The sequence below is a fragment of the Sinocyclocheilus rhinocerous genome, unplaced genomic scaffold (genome assembly GCF_001515625.1).
Source record: "Sinocyclocheilus rhinocerous isolate Xijiao unplaced genomic scaffold, SAMN03320098_v1.1 scaffold397, whole genome shotgun sequence".
NCBI classification, from domain to species: domain Eukaryota; kingdom Metazoa; phylum Chordata; class Actinopteri; order Cypriniformes; family Cyprinidae; genus Sinocyclocheilus; species Sinocyclocheilus rhinocerous.
Window position 1 is genome coordinate 1,105,297 of NW_015663491.1, and position 18,729 is coordinate 1,124,025.

General features: G+C 34.6%; 2 protein-coding genes across 2 annotated transcripts; both read left to right on the top strand.

Moving 5' to 3' along the window:
- The first annotated feature begins 146 nt into the window (after positions 1-146).
- On the top strand, positions 147-4,200 carry tmem120aa (transmembrane protein 120Aa). Its single transcript, XM_016539100.1, has 12 exons — positions 147-359; positions 1,046-1,164; positions 1,241-1,357; positions 1,637-1,696; positions 1,865-1,960; positions 2,129-2,218; positions 2,591-2,656; positions 2,925-2,986; positions 3,090-3,182; positions 3,277-3,341; positions 3,653-3,721; positions 3,897-4,200. Exons 1-12 carry the CDS (start codon positions 282-284, stop codon positions 4,005-4,007), a joined length of 1,026 nt encoding a protein of 341 aa, XP_016394586.1. The 5' UTR covers positions 147-281; the 3' UTR covers positions 4,008-4,200.
- Positions 4,201-4,929: 729 nt separating this feature from the next.
- LOC107728816 (NADPH--cytochrome P450 reductase-like) lies at positions 4,930-18,720 on the top strand. The gene is made up of 14 exons (XM_016539089.1): positions 4,930-4,987; positions 7,404-7,601; positions 12,289-12,337; positions 12,474-12,602; positions 12,722-12,871; positions 13,794-13,918; positions 14,030-14,119; positions 14,489-14,584; positions 15,255-15,375; positions 16,257-16,451; positions 16,532-16,799; positions 16,883-17,028; positions 17,931-18,016; positions 18,280-18,720. Exons 2-14 carry the CDS (start codon positions 7,432-7,434, stop codon positions 18,422-18,424), a joined length of 1,770 nt encoding a protein of 589 aa, XP_016394575.1. The 5' UTR covers positions 4,930-4,987; positions 7,404-7,431; the 3' UTR covers positions 18,425-18,720.
- The last annotated feature ends 9 nt before the right edge of the window (positions 18,721-18,729 follow it).

Below are 18,729 nucleotides of genomic sequence, written 5' to 3' on the forward strand. Positions count from 1 at the left end.
CTCTCCCTCTTTATGGGCGTCTACGGGAAGTCAGTCAGCAGGCTACAGCGTCTATGACGTATCTGTCTTGTTTTGAAAGCGCTCATTGGTCAGATTGCAGGGAGGGGCGTTTCATTATGCCGCGGGGTTTGTCTCTGATTGGCTACTCTTGTTGTGAAGCTGCGTTCAGATGACAGACGTCTGTCAAAGATAGCGAGGCGCTCCGACAACGGTGGAACAGACCGTTATTCTCTTCACTCTTATCTGGGAACACTACCTTTCATCAAATACACTCTCTGGAAATGTTATTTAACCCGACTGGTTTGAACGAATGTTTACAAGAATGGGAGGATCTGGAAAAAGACTATCAACAAGTTCAGGTGAGGAGTCTTTCTTTCTCCACTGCTAATCAGATAGCACTGCTCTGAACTATGAGATCTTACTCCTCTATCTTTAAATGTTTTTATATACATTGTATTTGTTTTTATTTACAAATGTATCGAAGTATCGCTATGAACAGCTAATTGTATCGATACGCTTCAGCTTTGAGCACTAGCTGCTTAGCAATTTAATCCTTACCAACTCACAGTATAACAGTGGTACAATAAATAAATAAAAAACCCACATGCTTGTAGCTTTTTATTAATAAATAGCACCTACAGTTCCCACAAAAATAATGTGTAATTGCAATATATGAAGTATTTTGCATTGCATTTGTATGGGTCAATGACAAACAATAATGTACAATATCATATATATAAAGTTACAATAAATAAATAAAAAACCCACATGTTTGTAGCTTTTTATTAATAAATAGCACCTACAGTTCCCACAAAAATAATGTGTAATTGCAATATATGAAGTATTTTGCATTGCATTTGTATGGGTCAATGACAAACAATAATGTACAATATCATATATATAAAATCTAAAAATGTTGGTTAGTCCACACAGATGGTGAAATAAATAGTAATAATAAGCCTTTAAATACACCAGAAATATCAAAATGACTGTTCATCATGAGATAGGCATATACAAATTTGTAATGTCTATATTTGTTGCACAGGAGACACATCGACTTTACAAACACAAGCTGGAGGAGGTTTCGAGACTGCAGGATAGCTGCTCTTCTTCTATTGCACGGCAGAGGAAAAAGATAAAGGATCTCAATGAATCCCTGCAGGAGTAAGTCATGAGTTATATATGCTTTGGCTACAAATAAAATGATCTATATCTTATATTTCTTTTTTTTCTATCATAGATGCAGAGCAGTAGTGAATCCAGAAGATGTAAATAAAATAGACGAGATCCAAGATTCTATAAAGGAAAGATCAAATGTCTTCTTTGAGATGGAGGCCTTCCTGCCAAAGAAAAATGAGTAATGCAAATGAGAGATAGCTAATGTCACCTCTGTCACACCCTCTTTTAAAATACACATTATCAGCATTTACTATTCAAAGCAGGTCATACAGCTCTGTATTTGCCTGTTTCTAATTCAGTGTTGACCTTAAAATACTGTAGACTAAAGGTGTGGTATAGAATTCAAAAATAATTCATAGTGGTGTGTGGATTTGCAGTTTACCTTGTTCAGACACATACTATGATTCGGCAAGCACCTGATGCTAACATGAAATACTTTACTCTGTTTTTGTTCCAGTTTATACCTCAGTCTTGTTCTTGGAAATGTTAACGTTACACTCCTTAACAAACAGTCCAAGTAAGTTCTCCGAACAGTCCTATTTGATAAAAATTTTTTGAAAATTTCTCAATAGCCTTAACTTGTGATCATCATCTTTAAAGATTGTGGTGTCACAAAACGCAGTCATGTTAATGAGTCATGAGTCATGTGATTTGTCTGACTTTTGCCTGTTTCTCAATTGTACAGGTTTGCCTATAAAGATGAGTATGAGAAGTTCAAACTGTACTTGACTGTGCTGCTCTTGTTGTTCTCATTCACCTGTCGGTTTTTGGTCACCTACAGGTACATGTTTATTGCAATTTTTTGAGAGTGTAAAAGTGTACTTTTTTAAATTTCTTGTAGAAACAGCCATTTAATCATTGATTATATGTAATGCTGCATGTTTCACTAATACATGTGAAATAATCAATTGAACTTATTTTTTGTCTTTCTTCCCTTGTGTTTTGACAGGGTTCTAGATGCACTTTTCAACTTCCTGTTGGTGTGGTATTACTGTACATTGACAATAAGAGAGAGCATCCTCATTAATAATGGCTCCAAGTACGAATAATCATATGATTATACTCTTAAAAATAAAGGTTCTTTTCATTGTATGTAATAAATGTAACACTGCCTTTCAATAAAGGATAAAGTGAGAAAAATAAAGAAAGATTTTTTTGTAGGCATCTATTGTTCCATGAAGAACCTTAAAGATCCATGGAACCTTTCCACAATCCTCGCATAAAAAGTGTTCTTTTACAAGAACTATTCACTGGAAGGATTTTTTGGGAACACAGAATGGTTCTATGGCATCATTGCGAAAACCTCCTTTTGGAACCTTTATTTTTTACAGTGTATGTAGTATTCTTGACATGTATTAAATCAGTACTACAGGCTATACTGTAAAGTTGCAATACTTGGCCTGTGTTTCAGGATCAAGGGCTGGTGGGTGTTTCAACACTATGTCACAACATTTCTCTCTGGAGTAATGCTGACCTGGTATGACAAACTTAACTCTTTAACACTGTGAGATATTACAACATTACATCTTTGAATCTTTGGTACTTTAATAAAGAGTATTTTAATATGTATTAGATTAATCAGATTCATCTATTTTGATTTAATGCTTAAAATGAACTGTTTTTAAGTAGGCTAGTACACTTTATAGTCATTTTTGAGGAACAGTAGAACAGAATAAGTGTGAAAAAGACTGAGATAGTATGTGTGAATATCTGATGTGCGTCAGCTGTTCATGTGCGTCTCACAGGCCAGATGGTGAACTCTACCAGATGTTCAGAAATCAGTTCCTGTCCTACTCCATGTATATAAGTAAGAACTGCTGCCTTACAGCATTAGTAACACTTTCAGTGTAATAATGATTTATTCATTGTTTTATTTAATTATTTATTTTTCTTGTTTGTTCTCCCTTCAGATTTTGTTCAGTTTCTCCAGTACTATTACCAGAGTGGCTGCTTATATAGACTCAGAGCTCTTGGAGAAAGACACAACATGGACCTAACAGTTGGTGGGTAGTGTGTTGTTTTGTCTGTGTGTCTGTTTTTCCTTATTCTGTTGCAGAATTATCAGCTAACACGTTTTCACATGTGCTTTATGATCAGAGGGGTTTCAGTCCTGGATGTGGAGGGGTCTGACCTTTCTACTGCCTTTCCTTTTCTTGGGCCATGTAAGTTTGATACTGTGTTTGTTAATCTTGGGTTGTTTTGCAATAAATGCAATCATCTTGCATGGACAAACAGCTCACTTCCTGTTTTGTGGCAATGTAATCATTGTTTTAAAGACTTCTTCTGTGGCACACAGTGCCAGTTTATAGCTGTAATGTTATTATAATTTACCTGTGCTTGAATTACAGTACCAGACAAAAGAAGACTTTACTTAATTCTGACATGAAATGTTGACATGGGTATTCAGAAAAGTTCTGATGTAATTCTATTGTTATTATGCTGTGGTTCTAACCGTCTTATTATGCATATCCAGTTTTTCCAGCTTTATAATGGAATTACACTCTTCCAAATGGCCCAGCTTCCAGAATGGAAAGAGTGGCAGGTCAGTTTTTCAAAATAATTTAAAATGTTTACATCATGTGCCAACACATATTAGCTAAATGACATTATATTTAACTATCGAAGATGTGTATGTTGCTTTAAGCCAGAAGTATTAGTATATCTTTTTTGTGATTATGTTGAAATCATTTGCAATTAAAATGCTTTCTTTTTCTTAGGTTCTCATGTGCGGCTCTACTTTCCTTGTTTTGTTCATGGGAAATTTCTTCACCACTCTTGGTGTTGTTTACCACAAATACATGGATCAGGACAAAGCCAAAGATTTATAAATGACGGGCACAAAGGCACTGCTGTACTCTTGATTAAAGCAATTTATGTTTTATATTAATGTTTTTTTAATGTTTAATATGAATGTTTGTTTGTGGTTCAACCTGGCTAAGTTATGATTTTTGTAAATGTGTCACAAAGCATAAGGGATGAAATGTCTTTGCCCTAAACCTAAAATATTTAATATTTTGCTTTTATTTTATTAAAGCACTAAGTGTCATGGTGTTTTGCACACCATATGTCAAAGAAAGTCATGACATCAGAATATGATAACAGTGTGTTTATGTTTTCTTTTTCCACACCTTTTTTAAACACCTCTGGCCTATGTTTAAAGCTGATTCGAATGGGCAAGTTAATGATCTCAAAGACAGAAGCTAGAAGACGGTTATGGAAATAATTTGCTATCAGTCCACATGACTTTACCATCATAGGACTATGACACCTTCATGTGAGTAAGAAGCATGTGCAGTCAGCCAAATGCTAGGAAAATTAGAATTAATTTTTTCGATATTTTCAAGAATTGATTGAGGAAGCCCTGTCAAACAGAAATGGGAAATGGAAATATCCCTTAAGTGCCTTCAGCAGAACGTTAGGTCCAAGGTTTTTACTATTGTAAAAGACATCTCATCAACTTGCATTTTAAACCAAAAATTCCAGTTCAGTTTTTTAATTCTCTCGTCTTTATTTGACAACTCTCATAGCATTTATAATTGCCAAATAACTCAGAATAACTCTACGGTCACAGACAGGCGCACTTCAGTTCTAAGTGGGGAAAAAATGCTGCAATGGACAAATAATATCGAAAATCATTTCGAAGAACACGTTAACGCATTCTAAACATTACAACAAAGCAAAAAAGTGGAATCTGTTCAAAGTTAAACTGCTGCTTTATACCACGAGGGATATTTGAACTTGCGCTGGCAACCCGGCGTTTCAATGTGACGTAAGTTCGTGCTGTGCCCCTCGCTCCAGCTAACCGGAGGTATGTGTTTTTAGTGTGTATTCTGTTGACTTGTAATAATATCCATTCCTAATAGTTTAATTTCAATCCTTTTGTGAAGTCATAAACAAAAGTGAACATTTTGTGTATATACGCGTATGTCTGCCCTTACAAAAAGCACTATGGCGATGGTAGCATAGTACAGTGATAGTAGGCCTATCAGATGGTAACGTTACACAATGTTACTTTGCTACGTGATACTGAATGATTGACATAATCATGTACAATGGACGTCAAAATATTTAAACAAATACATGTTAAATGTCCAAAAACATGTCAGTATTACAGTACTTCTGCTTTTTAAGACATGAGGGCTGTTTTGTAACACGACATGGCTGTTATTGAGCGATAAAAGTTTCTATGTAAGCAACCAAGGTGGTGAAAAATGACATTTACCGTATTGGCCCGAATATAAGACGACCCTGATTATAAGACGACCCCTCCTTTTTCCAGATGTACCTTTTGGAAAAAGGCTTTTTAAAAACCAAATCTTGTTTTTTTCTCAGTAAAACACATTTTGTCTTCAATTATTTTCATATTGCATATTTTTCCTATTTTAATTTTTGTTTTGAAAGTATGGTAAAAACTGGTCAAATGTACCAACAATCACATTTAAAAAATATACACTTTTTGATATACCATTAAAAAAAAAAAAAAAACAGGTAGCCCATCTGAATTAGGACATTTAGGCTATCCATCTAATAGTAGCCTACCAAAATCTTATTAACAGTAGAAGTTAAATCTTACTGTAGTCTTCAAATCTGGGTACTGTCTTACGTTTTAAAATCACAAAGGGAGTTTGGTGCCATCAGGCTAACGTGACAGTCACGACTCATGCAGCTGTAAGGTTTTCTGCTTCTTTTGTTTTTACTCGCGATCTTTACAACACGCATTACATTACGTATTTCATGGCACACTCGTTTTATGCGTATTTGGCGCCACATATTGTTGTGGGTGTATTATTGACATGCCAAAGTCTAGACCCTGAATATAAGACGACCGCGTTTTTTCAGATGTATTTCCAAGAAAAAAATATCGTCTTATATTCGGGACAATACGGTAATTAGAAATTGACGAAAGTCCTTCAAAGGAAAGGGTGTTTTGTAATTGGTCATCATTATGTAATTACATTGAGTCTTCAAAAGAGGGCACAACATGACAGTCACAAATTCTGTTGTTTGTCAACGTACTTAGACATAAGATATACGGTGGCATGCGAAAGTTTGGGAACCCCTTGCAAAATCTGTGAAAATGTGAATAATTTTAACTAATTATAATTTTAATTTTAAATAAGAGAGATCATACAAAATGCACGTTATTATTTTTTATTTAGTACTGTTCTGAGTAAGATATTTTACATAAAATATGTTTACATTTAGTCCACAAGACAAAAATAAATTACTTAAATTATTAAAATAACCCCATTCAAAAGTTTGGGAACCTTTGGTTCTTAATACTGTGTGTGGTTACCTGGATGATCCAAAACTGTTTTTTTGTTTTGTGATGGTTGTTCATGAGTCCCTTGTTTGTTCTGAACAGTTAAACTGAGCCCTGTTCTTCAGATTAAAAAAGGTTCAAACATTTTTTAACATATTAAAAAAGGTTCAAACATTCACTGATGCTCCAGAAGTGTTTGAACCTTTTTTAATAGTTGTGTTTGAGCCCCTCAATTGTCCTCAGTGTGAAAAGATGGATCTCAAAATCATACAGTCACTGCTGGAAAGGGTTCAAATATGCAAAAGATGCTGGAAAACTGAAGAATCTGCAGGACATGGAGGATTTTTCTGAAGAACAGGGCTCAGTTTAACTGTTCAGAACAAACAAGGGACTCATGAACAACCATAACAAAAAAAAAGAAAAACAGTTTTGGATCATCCAGGTAACCACACACAGTATTAAGAACCCAGGGTTCCCAAACTTTTGAAGGGGGTTATTTTAATAATTTAATTTTTGTCTTGTGGACTATATGTAAAAATGTTTTATGTAAAATATCTTACTCAGGACACAGTACTAAATAAAAAAAATAACATGCATTTTGTATGATCTCTCTTATTTTGTTCAAATTATTCACATTTTCACAGATTCTGCAAGGGGTTCCCAAAGTTTTGCATGCCACCATATATTATGTTATTATTACTACATGGCCACAAACTATGCAAGTGAAAATGTAAACTTTTTTAAAACTATCTATCTATACTGTCTATCTATACAATTTTTTTTTTACATTTTATATATGATTATTATAGTGGTGTTGACCACTATATATATATATATATATATATATAGTGTGACTTCCTAATTTATGTGTGTATGTACTGTATGTATGCATGCATATTTCAGAGTCCCTTCAATCAATTGTAGACTAATACTAAGTGATGAAAACAATCTGTTTTCGCAGACATAACTGCTTTCTGAATTCTGTGAAAATGGAAGACAGTGAATCCCAGCTGCTCGCCGATGAGGAGCAGACTCCGGAGCCTCTCCTCAGCTCTCTGGACATCTTCCTCTTCTCTCTAATCGTAGGACTTCTTATCTACTGGTTCTTCTTCCGAAAAAAAACAGAGCCTGTTCCAGAGATCAAGCCATTCACTCCAGTGTAAGTGCCTGATTTTAAATCCCCTTCCCCCTTCATTTGTCCTCAAGAGGGAAATATTACACCCACACAAATTTTTCTGCACGACTGAAATGTTGATCAGAGCTTTAAAAGAGTTTTGTAAAACACAAGCACAATATATCTGTTCCATCCCATAAAAGTGTAAATGCAAATGATAAAGTTACAAAACTAGCTTATGCATTACAGCCCATGGCAGAAACTGTGTTATGGGGCTCAAATTTGCAATAATATTTTTGTTGGATGGCCTGTTTATAGTTTTTCTCCCCATAGACCTTTGGCCTTGTTTGAACAAAGCATCGTTTCTGCACCATGGCTCGTTCCTAAAGCACTTTGTGGTTCAGTTGGTCATGGGTTCCAACATTGCAAAGTGTTGACATCATGGGATCGAGAGAATGTGCGTGCATTACATTCTGTCTCAGTGTTATGGTCTGTAGCAGCTGAGACACAGTTCATATACACAGTGGTTATGTGTCATTGTGAATGCCAACAGCTACTTTGTTCACAAATTTTCATATGCCATGTATGAAAAAAAGTGAATTTCCTGTTCGGTTTTCACAATGCTCAACAGTCAATGACTCAGTTAGTGATATCAAACATTAAACTGAGCTGTGTAATAAACAGAAGGATTATATGTGACCCTGGACCACAAAACCAGTCTTAAGTAGCACAGCTATATTTGTAGCAATAGCCAACAATACATTGTATGGGTCAAAATTATCGATTTTTCTTTTATGCCAAAAATCATTAGGCAAGGCAAGTTTATTTATATAGCACAAGTATATATATTACAGGTGCATCTCAATAAATTAGAATGTCGTGGAAAAGTTCATTTATTTCAGTAATTCAACTCAAATTGTGAAACTCGTGTATTAAATAAATTCAATGCACACAGACTGAAGTAGTTTAAGTCTTTGGTTGGTACCAAGTATTGAGTACATGTACAGTTAATGAACATACTTTCCAGAAGGCCAACTATTCACTAAAAATGTTTTTTTTATTGGTTTTATTTTATTGGTTTTTGTTAAATGTGAGCCAAAATCATCACAATTAAAAGAACCAAAGACTTAAACTACTTCAGTCTGTGTGCATTGAATTTATTTAATACACGAGTTTCACAATTTGAGTTGAATTACTGAAATAAATGAACTTTTCCACGACATTCTAATTTATTGAGATGCACCTGTATATATTTCATACACGGTGGTAATTCAAAGTGCTTTACATAAAAGGAAAAAAAATAATCACAACAATAAAAACAAGGAATTTAAAAGCTTTTAAAATGATTTAAAAATGTATTTAAAATGAATTAAATCAGTTAAAAAACAGTTAAGAACAAAAGATGATTATACATAAAATACAGTGCAATCAGTTCGGACATAGCACAGTGCTCATTCGGTAAATGCATTAAAGAAGAAATCATGTTCTATGAAGATATTTTGTAAATTTCCTACCGTAAATATATCAAAACTTAATTTTTGATTAGTAATATTAATTGCTAAGGACTTCATTTGGACAACTTTAAAGGTGATTTTCTCAATATTTTGATTTTTTTTTTGCTTCCTCAGATTCCAGATTTTCAAATAGTTGTATCTCGGCCAAATATTGTCCTATCCTAACAAACCATACATCAATGGAAACTAAGCTTATTTTTTCAGCTTTCAGACAACGTATACATCTTAATAAAAAAAAAATTGACCCTTATGACTGGTTTTGTGGTCCAAGGTCACATGTGAGCTTGAAAATGAGCATTGTTTGTTCAGATGGAGTCACAGGATGTTATTCTTCCTGAATGTTCCTCATAATCCTTGCTAGTCAGTTGTAGTGCTGTTAAACTTGTGACCTATTCACCCTTGAAAACAATGATAGGCCTGATGACTTTAGCATCAAGGTACCGTTCAAAAATGTTTTAGTTTTTTTTGAAAGAAATAAAGAAATGAATACTTTTATTAAGCAAGAATGCATTAAATAAATAAAAAGTGACAGTAAAGACATATATAATTATACATATTTTTTATTTCAAATAAATTCTGTTCTTTTGAACTTTTTTATTCATCAAAGTATCATGAAATCAATGTATCATGGTTTTCACTAAAATATTAAGCACCAAAACATTGAGAATAATAAGAAATGTTGAGCACCAAATCAGCATATTCGATTGATTTCAGAAGTCACGTCACATGATACTCAAAACTGGAGGAATGTCTGCTGTAAATTCAGCTTTGCATCACAGGAATTAATTTTAAAACAGAATGACAGAGAAAACACTTATTTTAAATTGTACTGATATTTTACTGTATTTTTGTTCAAATAAATGCAGGCTTGGTGAACAGACTTTCAGAAACATTAAAAAAGTACATTTTGGACAATAGTGTGCACAACTTTTCTTTCAACATAAATCCCTTTTTACTATATATTGATTGTGTTTTCTAAAAAAGCAATACATAAAGAACAGAAGAGAATACAGGAGGAAATGATGTATAAGTAGAGAACTATAGTATCAGGAAGACATGTTTAGCGAGCAGGAAAGGATAACCTCTTCCAATTCTCTCCACTTCCTGGTTCACATTACTCACATTGAAGGATCGCAGCCAGTCCAAGCCATCCTGCCAAAGTCCTGAACAACTCCACTAGTCTTTCTTCTTTAGTTGTTTTAATCAAATGCATTTCTTATGTGGCGTGTGTTAAAAACTGAATGAAATCCAGAAACTTAGATTGCCTTTTGTTTAGTGATCTTTTGTATTTTATTAGGGAATGGACTCCTTGTGTTTGCGTTGGCAGGAGCATTCAAGTTTTTATGCATGTCTATGTGTGTGTGTGTGTGTGTGTGTGTGTGTGTGCATTTAAGATTGGGGGTTTAACAGCGTTGTGCTGCAGAGATCCATGGGAAATGTTGTATATTCCTGTTGCTTTGCAACCACTGTGCTCTGGCCAGATGGCAGGAGAGAGAGAGACAGAGCCCGTCTCAGATCCTCGCCTGCCTCACACCCCCTTTTCCTGCGCTGAAGAGCGATGTGTTTTCTACAGAGCCTCCTAATGAACTTTTACACAATCCAAAGGACTTTCTCAGGCTGTCTGAGGGCTTGATCCGAACCTCTTAGAGACGAAAGTGCTCTGTATGCCGAACCCTGAAGGACAGGGTCTTTTCCCCAGTCATGGGATGCATGTTTTCTTTGCCTCAGGACAGACTGGCTGCTGCAGAGAGGTTAGTCTGGGACAGATGGATGTTTATGAGATGTTCCTTCTGTTGTGATAGATATTTCAGGTGCTATTTATGACTTTTGTGTAATTGCTTTTGCTCGAAGAGATTGCTTATAGTCTTTTAACAGTGTTGTATGACTGGTGTTCAAAAGCAAACTGAGGTGTCTAATTTTCATTTGCACAAAGGTGTGACTATTTTGTGGAATGTCTTTTGGAATGCTACAAGAATTCTCTATGAGAAGCGGCTAATTTGTTTCTTTCATTTGGAGTTATAAACAAGTATGTAAGGGAGGAATCCATTGTTTTTGCACTGTGATGTCTTGCCAGTGCAATGATGGTTGTGTTTAGTAATTTGATAGTTTGATTATACATTATATACCCTAACCCTGAACTCTAGAAAGTAAAAAGTTTGCGCATGCTTAAATAAATTTACAGTCTACACTATTGTTCAAAAGTTTGGTGTCTGGAAGATTTAAAAAAATTTTTTTGATAGAACTCTCTTTTACTCACCAGGCCTGCATTAATTTGACAAAAAATATTGTGAAATATTACAATACAAAAACGACTATTTTCTACTTTTAAAATATTTTAAATGTAGTTTATTCCTCTGATGGCAAAGCTGAATTTTCAGCATCATCACTTCAGTCTTCAGTGTCACATGATCCTTCAGAAATCATTCTAATATGCAGATTTGCTGCTCAAGAAACATTTTTTATTTTTATCAATGTAAAAAACAGCAGTTGTGCTGCTTAATATTTTTATGGAAACCATGATACATTTTTTTTTCTGGATTTTTTTTTTTATGAATAGAAGGTAGAAAAAACAACAATTTCCTTGTCTTTACTGTTTTATAGTGTTTGCTAAATAAATGTATTAATTTCTGTTTCTAGACTCCAAACTATTGAACAATATTCTTAAAAACAGAATTCTATTCTTAAAAATAGATAGATAGATAGATAGATAGATAGATAGATAGATAGATAGATAGATAGATGGATAGATAGATAGAAATGTTTATTTATTTAGATTTTTTTGTAGATTTATTTGTAGAAAGTTTATTTATTTAGAAATTTTGGAAAACTTTTAATTCATTTATTGATTTTGTTTACATTTTACAAATAAAGAGCATTTTAATAGGAGTAGAAAACACAAGATTATTGTATCAAACTTACTATGTTCAAGTAAGGTTTTTGCGCTTTGTGGACTACCTTCTGTTCTTCATTGCTGAATTACCATGAAAGTTTGTGGTTTTCATTAGTTGAACAATGACTGAAAGCAGACGTGTTCTAATGCTGTGGTGCTCTCAGAGGGGTGTGAACTTCAGGAAGTTCTCCTGTGTGGAAAAGGCTGAGAAATGAATGGCTCAATCCTCTATTCATTACCAAAAGAATTGGTCTGGCATGCTTTTCAGCCTTTTCACATGTGTGCTTTTTCTCTCTTTTTTCTTCTTTTCTTCTTTTTCTCTTCATAGAACACCACAAATACGTGAGACCAGCTTTATTGAGAAAATGAAGAAAACGGTGAGATTTTCAGGAACATTACCATAGTAATTAGTAAAGTTCTAAAAAGTTGAAATGATTGGCAAAAATTCCACCACCTTGAACAATGGAAAAAAAGAGTTCCATTATGTTTGATTTCTGTATCTTCCTATTCTAGAACCGAAACATTGTGGTGTTTTATGGATCCCAAACAGGGACTGCTGAGGAATTTGCTAACAGGTTGGCAAAAGATGCCCAACGCTACGGCATGAAAGGCATGGCCGCTGACCCAGAGGAGTATGACCTGGTACTTTCACCATTATTTCTTCCTGTTTAATGCGCACTATTAAAAATCAATCAGTCAAGATCAGAACTGAGTACTTTTCAAGTCTTTTGACTTTTGTCATTATAATCTCCCATTCGCAGTCAGAGCTGTCTAGACTGAAAGAGATTCCTAATTCCATGACTGTGTTCTGCATGGCAACCTATGGAGAAGGAGACCCCACAGACAACGCTCAGGAGTTCTACGATTGGATGCAAGGGACTGATGATGATCTAGAGGGGGTCAATTTTGCTGTGAGTAATATTCCAACATTAGCAAAGTGCATAGAAAGCTAATTTTTTTCTTTTTGTGATTCATTTCTATGGTGAGTAAACGGGGATCAAGAGATTGCATGGGACAACCTTGCAACCTCGCACCCTCCAAAATTCCTGGCCTTTTTATGGAGTGGTACCTATTTCCTGGGCAGTCGGTGAAGTTCTTAACAAGCCTGAGCCCGAGGCTGTCCCATAGTTAAGGGGCCCATGGAATCCTCATCAGTTCTCTCTCACCAAATGGAAACATCTGGCCTAGCCAAATAAAGCTAGAGCTCCATCCCAGCGGAACTTCTCTCTTAGCGGGACTCTTTCAGATGAAACTGGATCACTGGATCTTCTGTTTCTTTGATTCTGGAGACATGGGTGTCCAGATGCCGCTCAAGTTGGACCTGCATTCTGGATGAAAGCCTTTTGGTTTCAGTCTGGAGTTCAGATTCTTTTATGTGGTTGTGGTGGGACAGCGTGATAAAACATGTGGTTGGAAACATCACTGCAGTACGTCTACAGCGTTATATGACTGTGGGACAGGCTAGAGGAGGTTATAAGGAGCAAAGAAGATCCTGCAGACAATTTCAATATTCTGTTGAATTTTAGTCCAATGCATTGAAGTCAGTTTTAATCATGAATATATATGACGTTTTTTTTGTTCTCCAGAAGTCATAATTTAGGTTTAGTTTCCGTTTCCATTTGGTGACTCATATCTCAGTTTGATCTTTTTAAACTGGAGAGGAAGTTTTGAATGATTAAGTAAAACCTTGTAGTAGATTGAACTCGCATAAAATACAAGACAATTTAAATGTTTTTAGTTGACATTAAGCCTTAAAGTATTGTATGTGTTGATTGAAAGTGTCTTTTTTACTCCATGCAGAGATTGAATGATTTCTTTGCAAATTTTTCATAGGTGTTTGGTTTGGGAAATAAAACATATGAGCACTTCAATGCCACAGGCAAGTATACAGACAAGAGGCTTGCTGAACTTGGGGGAAAAAGGGTCTTTGACCTGGGCCTCGGGGATGACGACATCAAGTGAGTGAATAAAAGATTGAAACAGATAAAATAGATAAACATGTACATGTTGTCTTGTTTTAATTCATTTTCATTGCCTGTCCTAATTATTTCATCTTAAATCATTTGTAGCTTGGAGGAGGATTTTATCTCTTGGAAGGAACAGTTTTGGCCTGCAGTATGTGAGTTCTTTGGCGTGGAGGCCACGGGAGAAGACAGCAGGTATTATTTTAATTTTCCATGTGCTTGTCTTGTAATTGAATCACAACTTTTAATTTAAAAACAGTCTGCAATACAGTCTTGTATTGGTAGGCATCAAATAGTAGAATTTAAAAGAGCCAGACCAGCTGTGTGAGATTGTCTAGTTCAAACGTGATGTTTATTTGATGGGTATTTTGTGGCAACACAACACATGCAGTGTCTCATCTCCATATTAGAGGAAGCAAATCCATTTATCATGTTCTTCCATAACAAAAACCTCACCTGTCCTGCTTTGAATAGGTTTTTGCATCTTATTAAACATCATAGGTGTTTTGAAGGCTTTAAATACAGGCTAGGATGAGATCTCCATTCCTTTTTGTGTTCTTTCAGCATTCGGCAGTTTGAACTGGTGGTTCATAATGACATCAATATGAATCAAGTGTACAACTCACAATTACGAGAAAAAACTCGCAATTCTGAAATAAAGTTGCAATTCTCAGAAATAAAGTCCGAATCGCAAGATATTAACTCTCAATTCGGACATTTTTTCTCAGAATTGCAAATGTATCTCTTAATTCTGACTTTATAACATGCAATTGCGAGTTTGTCTCACAACTCTGAGAAAAAATTCAGAATTGCGAGAAAAAAGTCAAAATTGTACGGTAAACTCGCAATTGCAAAAAAAACAAATCAGAATTGCAAGTTTATTTCTCGCAATTCTGACTTTATACCTCACAATTGTGAATTTTATATCATGCAATTCTGAAAAAAAAAATCAATTGCGACTGAATTTGTATCTCACAATTCTGACTTTGACTCGAAATTACGAGTTTATATCTCACTTTTCTATGAAAAAAAGTCAGAATTGCGAGATTGTATTATGCAATTCTGAGAAAAAGTCAGAATTGAGAGATGTAAACTCGCAGACACCGATCGGCATTTTAATAGATCACTCTTGATCTGAGAGTACATTTTATGCTTCTATTGTTTAGAAGTCTGTAAAATGACCTTCAGTTTGTGTAAAGTTTTTTTAATCATGGTTTTGTGAACGACTTTTTTTTAGGATTAGCTAGAGTCTCATGTTTTAAATGATATACTGAAATGTTACACTAAAGCATTTTATCTGATTGCATTGTTATTCACTTGATTTGTGCAGACCGTTTGATTCAAAGAATCCTTTCCTTGCAACTGTGACTGGTAATCGTAAACTGAACAAAGGAGGAAATCGGCACCTGATGCACATCGAGTTCGATATCACAGACTCTAAAATCAGGTATGCATAATAATTGACTTGTTGGGTGAATCTCATGAAAACATTTCCAGGTCACGTTTCACCCTAAAAACAGAAAGGGGAAAAAAGTTTTAAAAAGTTTTCGCCTGTTTTTATTATTTGCTTTTTAGTTTTATATTGTATTGCATAAATAATACATATACAATTTTATTATTTTATTATAGAAACATTATTTTATATTTTTATATTAAATACAATTTCTTTTTTTTTGTAGGAGGAAAATTAAGCCTGTTTTTAGTTTTGTATTATGATACATAAATAATACATATACAATTTTATAACTTTATTATATAAAAATAATTGTATATTTCTATATTAAATATAATTTCTTATTTTTTCCCCCTTTTTAAGGGTGTAATATAACCCATGTTCTTCAGGGTTTTAATGAGATTCAAGCTCTTATAATTGTGTTCATATGATGATGTGATGTTGATTCAACAATCTGAGGTGATTCCACAGTTATATTTTTAAATTATTATACTTAATATTACAGCATTGTACAACTAAAATGGTTTGAAATATCACTACTACAAATAGCAATACTGTTCTCGAAATTACGAGTTTATATCTCACTTTTCTATGAAAAAAAGTCAGAATTGCGAGATTGTATTATGCAATTCTGAGAAAAAGTCAGAATTGAGAGATGTAAACTCGCAATTGTGAGGAAAAAAAGTCAGAATTGTGAGATTTAAAGGGGTCATATGATGCGATTTCATTTTTTCCTTTCTCTTTGGAGTGTTACAAGCTCTTGGTGCATAAAGAAGATCTGTAAAGTTGTAAAGACTAAAGTCTCAAATCCAGCAATTGAAATTTTTTTTTATTCAGTGGCAGAAACGGGCTTCCATACTGATGTAATGTAGTCTATAGCAAAACTTGAACATTTTTATTCACCATCTGATTGGTCCTTTAAAGGCTTTGTATCAGAGTTGGGTTTTGGATTCTGAGAGGAACATACTAGCTATTCTAGAGGATCTACCTTCCCTGAATCCTCCTATAGACCACCTGTGTGAGCTCCTTCCTCGACTTCAGGCTCGATACTATTCCATTGCCTCTTCCAGCAAGGTAAAACCTGCAGTTTTCGATATTATACCGTGAATTAAAAACTTTGAGGTTGACACAAGCTTTGTTCACCTTCATTTCAGGTCTATCCAACCTCTATCCACATCTGTGCTGTGGTGATAGAGTACACCACCAAGACAGAAAGAGTCTTCAAGGGTGTGGCCACCAACTGGCTTAAGAACAAAGAAGTGACCGATAACGGCCATAAGCTCACCATTCCCATGTATGTTAGGAGATCCCAATTCCGCCTGCCGTTCAAACCCAGTAACCCTATAATCATGATCGGGCCTGGTACTGGCATCGCCCCCTTCATGGGCTTCATCCGGGAGAGAGCATGGCAGAAGAAACAAGGTGAAGCTTGAACTTGCTTTGACAAAACTTGTGTATAATAATATAGCATAGGTATCTCACTCAGTTTTTGCTCTCTGTTGCAGGGAAGGAAGCTGGTGAGACGATACTGTACTTTGGTTGTCGCCATAAGAACGAGGACTTCCTGTATCAGCAGGAACTGGAGGAGTTTGAGAGGGCAGGTGTGCTGACACAGCTTAACGTTGCCTTCTCCAGAGACCAGGAGCACAAGGTGAGTGACATAGGGATGCACTGAAATTCAGATTCTGGCCAGTAGCTAAATTATTTTCATGTTATGGCCGCAATTAATATTAAAACTTTATACTATATTGGCTAAAGAAAATCTATAAAATTATTTGTTTGTATTGCATAATGGATATTCACTTTGAGATTTGCTAAATGTTATGATTAACAGTGTTAAATTATTAGTGTTTTAAAAAGATAACTTGTTGAAGTGTGTGGCAGATGACGGCAAAACTAATACAAATTAAAAATAGGAATTACACATTTTTTAATACATTTTTAAAAATCCAATATTGGTCACATATTCTTTTATATAAAACTTTTATTTAGCTAGGATGGATTAAATTGAACAAAAGACATTTATGATATTCCAAAAGATTTCCATTTCAAATAAATGCTGTTCTTTTGAACTATATTCATAAAAGAATATTGAAAAATAAATGTATTTTACAATGATATTAATGATTTCTGAAGGATCATGTGACACTGAAGACAGGAGTAATGGCTGCTGAAAATTCAGCTTTGCATCACAGGAATAAATTACTTTTTAAAATATATTAAAATAGAAAACTGTTATTTTAAATTATAATAATATTTCACAATATTACATTTTTTACTGTAAATAAATGCAGCCTTTTTTCTTTCAAAAATTGTACCGTATTGAAAAAACAAGAAACAGATAAATATATTTATTTGCATCCAAATTTAAAGATGCACTGCATATTATTTGTTTATTTTTTCCACTTATTCATCTTCCTAAACAACCAATATGACTGGTCTTCATTACCATAGTTTTCAGCGTTACCAGAAAAAGAGTTTTCACGATATTAAAGATTTCCATTTTTAGTTTGGAACTGAAGAGGAATTCTGTGGACTGTGTTGTTTTTACAGATCTATGTGCAACATCTTCTGAAGAAAAACAAGGAGCAGTTGTGGAAGCTCATTCATTCAAATAATGCCCATATCTACGTTTGTGGGTAAGAACCAGAAGTTACTTCTACCACAGATGAATAACATTCTTATGAACACAATACGCACTAGTAGTTAACTGGCAGGATTTCAGTGGAACATTAAATAGCTTGAAATAATTATAGTGCTTCCATATAATTCTATGATTTTTCTACTATAAAGTGGTCAATACTGCCATTCATCAGTATCATATTGTATCTTTAAAGACCACAGCATCTCTTTCCAGCAGCATATTTGCTTACGTATGTAATGAGAATATGTGTCCTTGCAGAGATGCACGTAATATGGCTCGGGACGTGCACACGGCCTTCTATGAGATTGCAGAGGAGGTGGGCAGCCTGACGCACACTCAAGCTGTGGACTATTTCAAGAAGCTGATGACCAAGGGCCGTTACTCGCAGGACGTTTGGAGCTAAGCTAATTGATAAACCAATGTTTGCCACTTTACCTCAAGCCATCATTTCTCCAAAAGCTAGAGCTAAAACATTGAATTTGCCTGGACTGATTGGTTATATAATAGAGTTTTGATGAAAGATACTGCACTCCAACATCATACAAAAGCATGGTTTATCATTCCTCCCTCAGATGAGTTTAGGATATTCAACGTACTGCAACAGGAAACTGATTTGACTGCATTTGAACCCTAAGCAGCATTGGATGTTCATGTATACGCAAATGTAGGTCAAGGATGCAAAATGCTTTTTTTTTTTTTTTTTTGTTC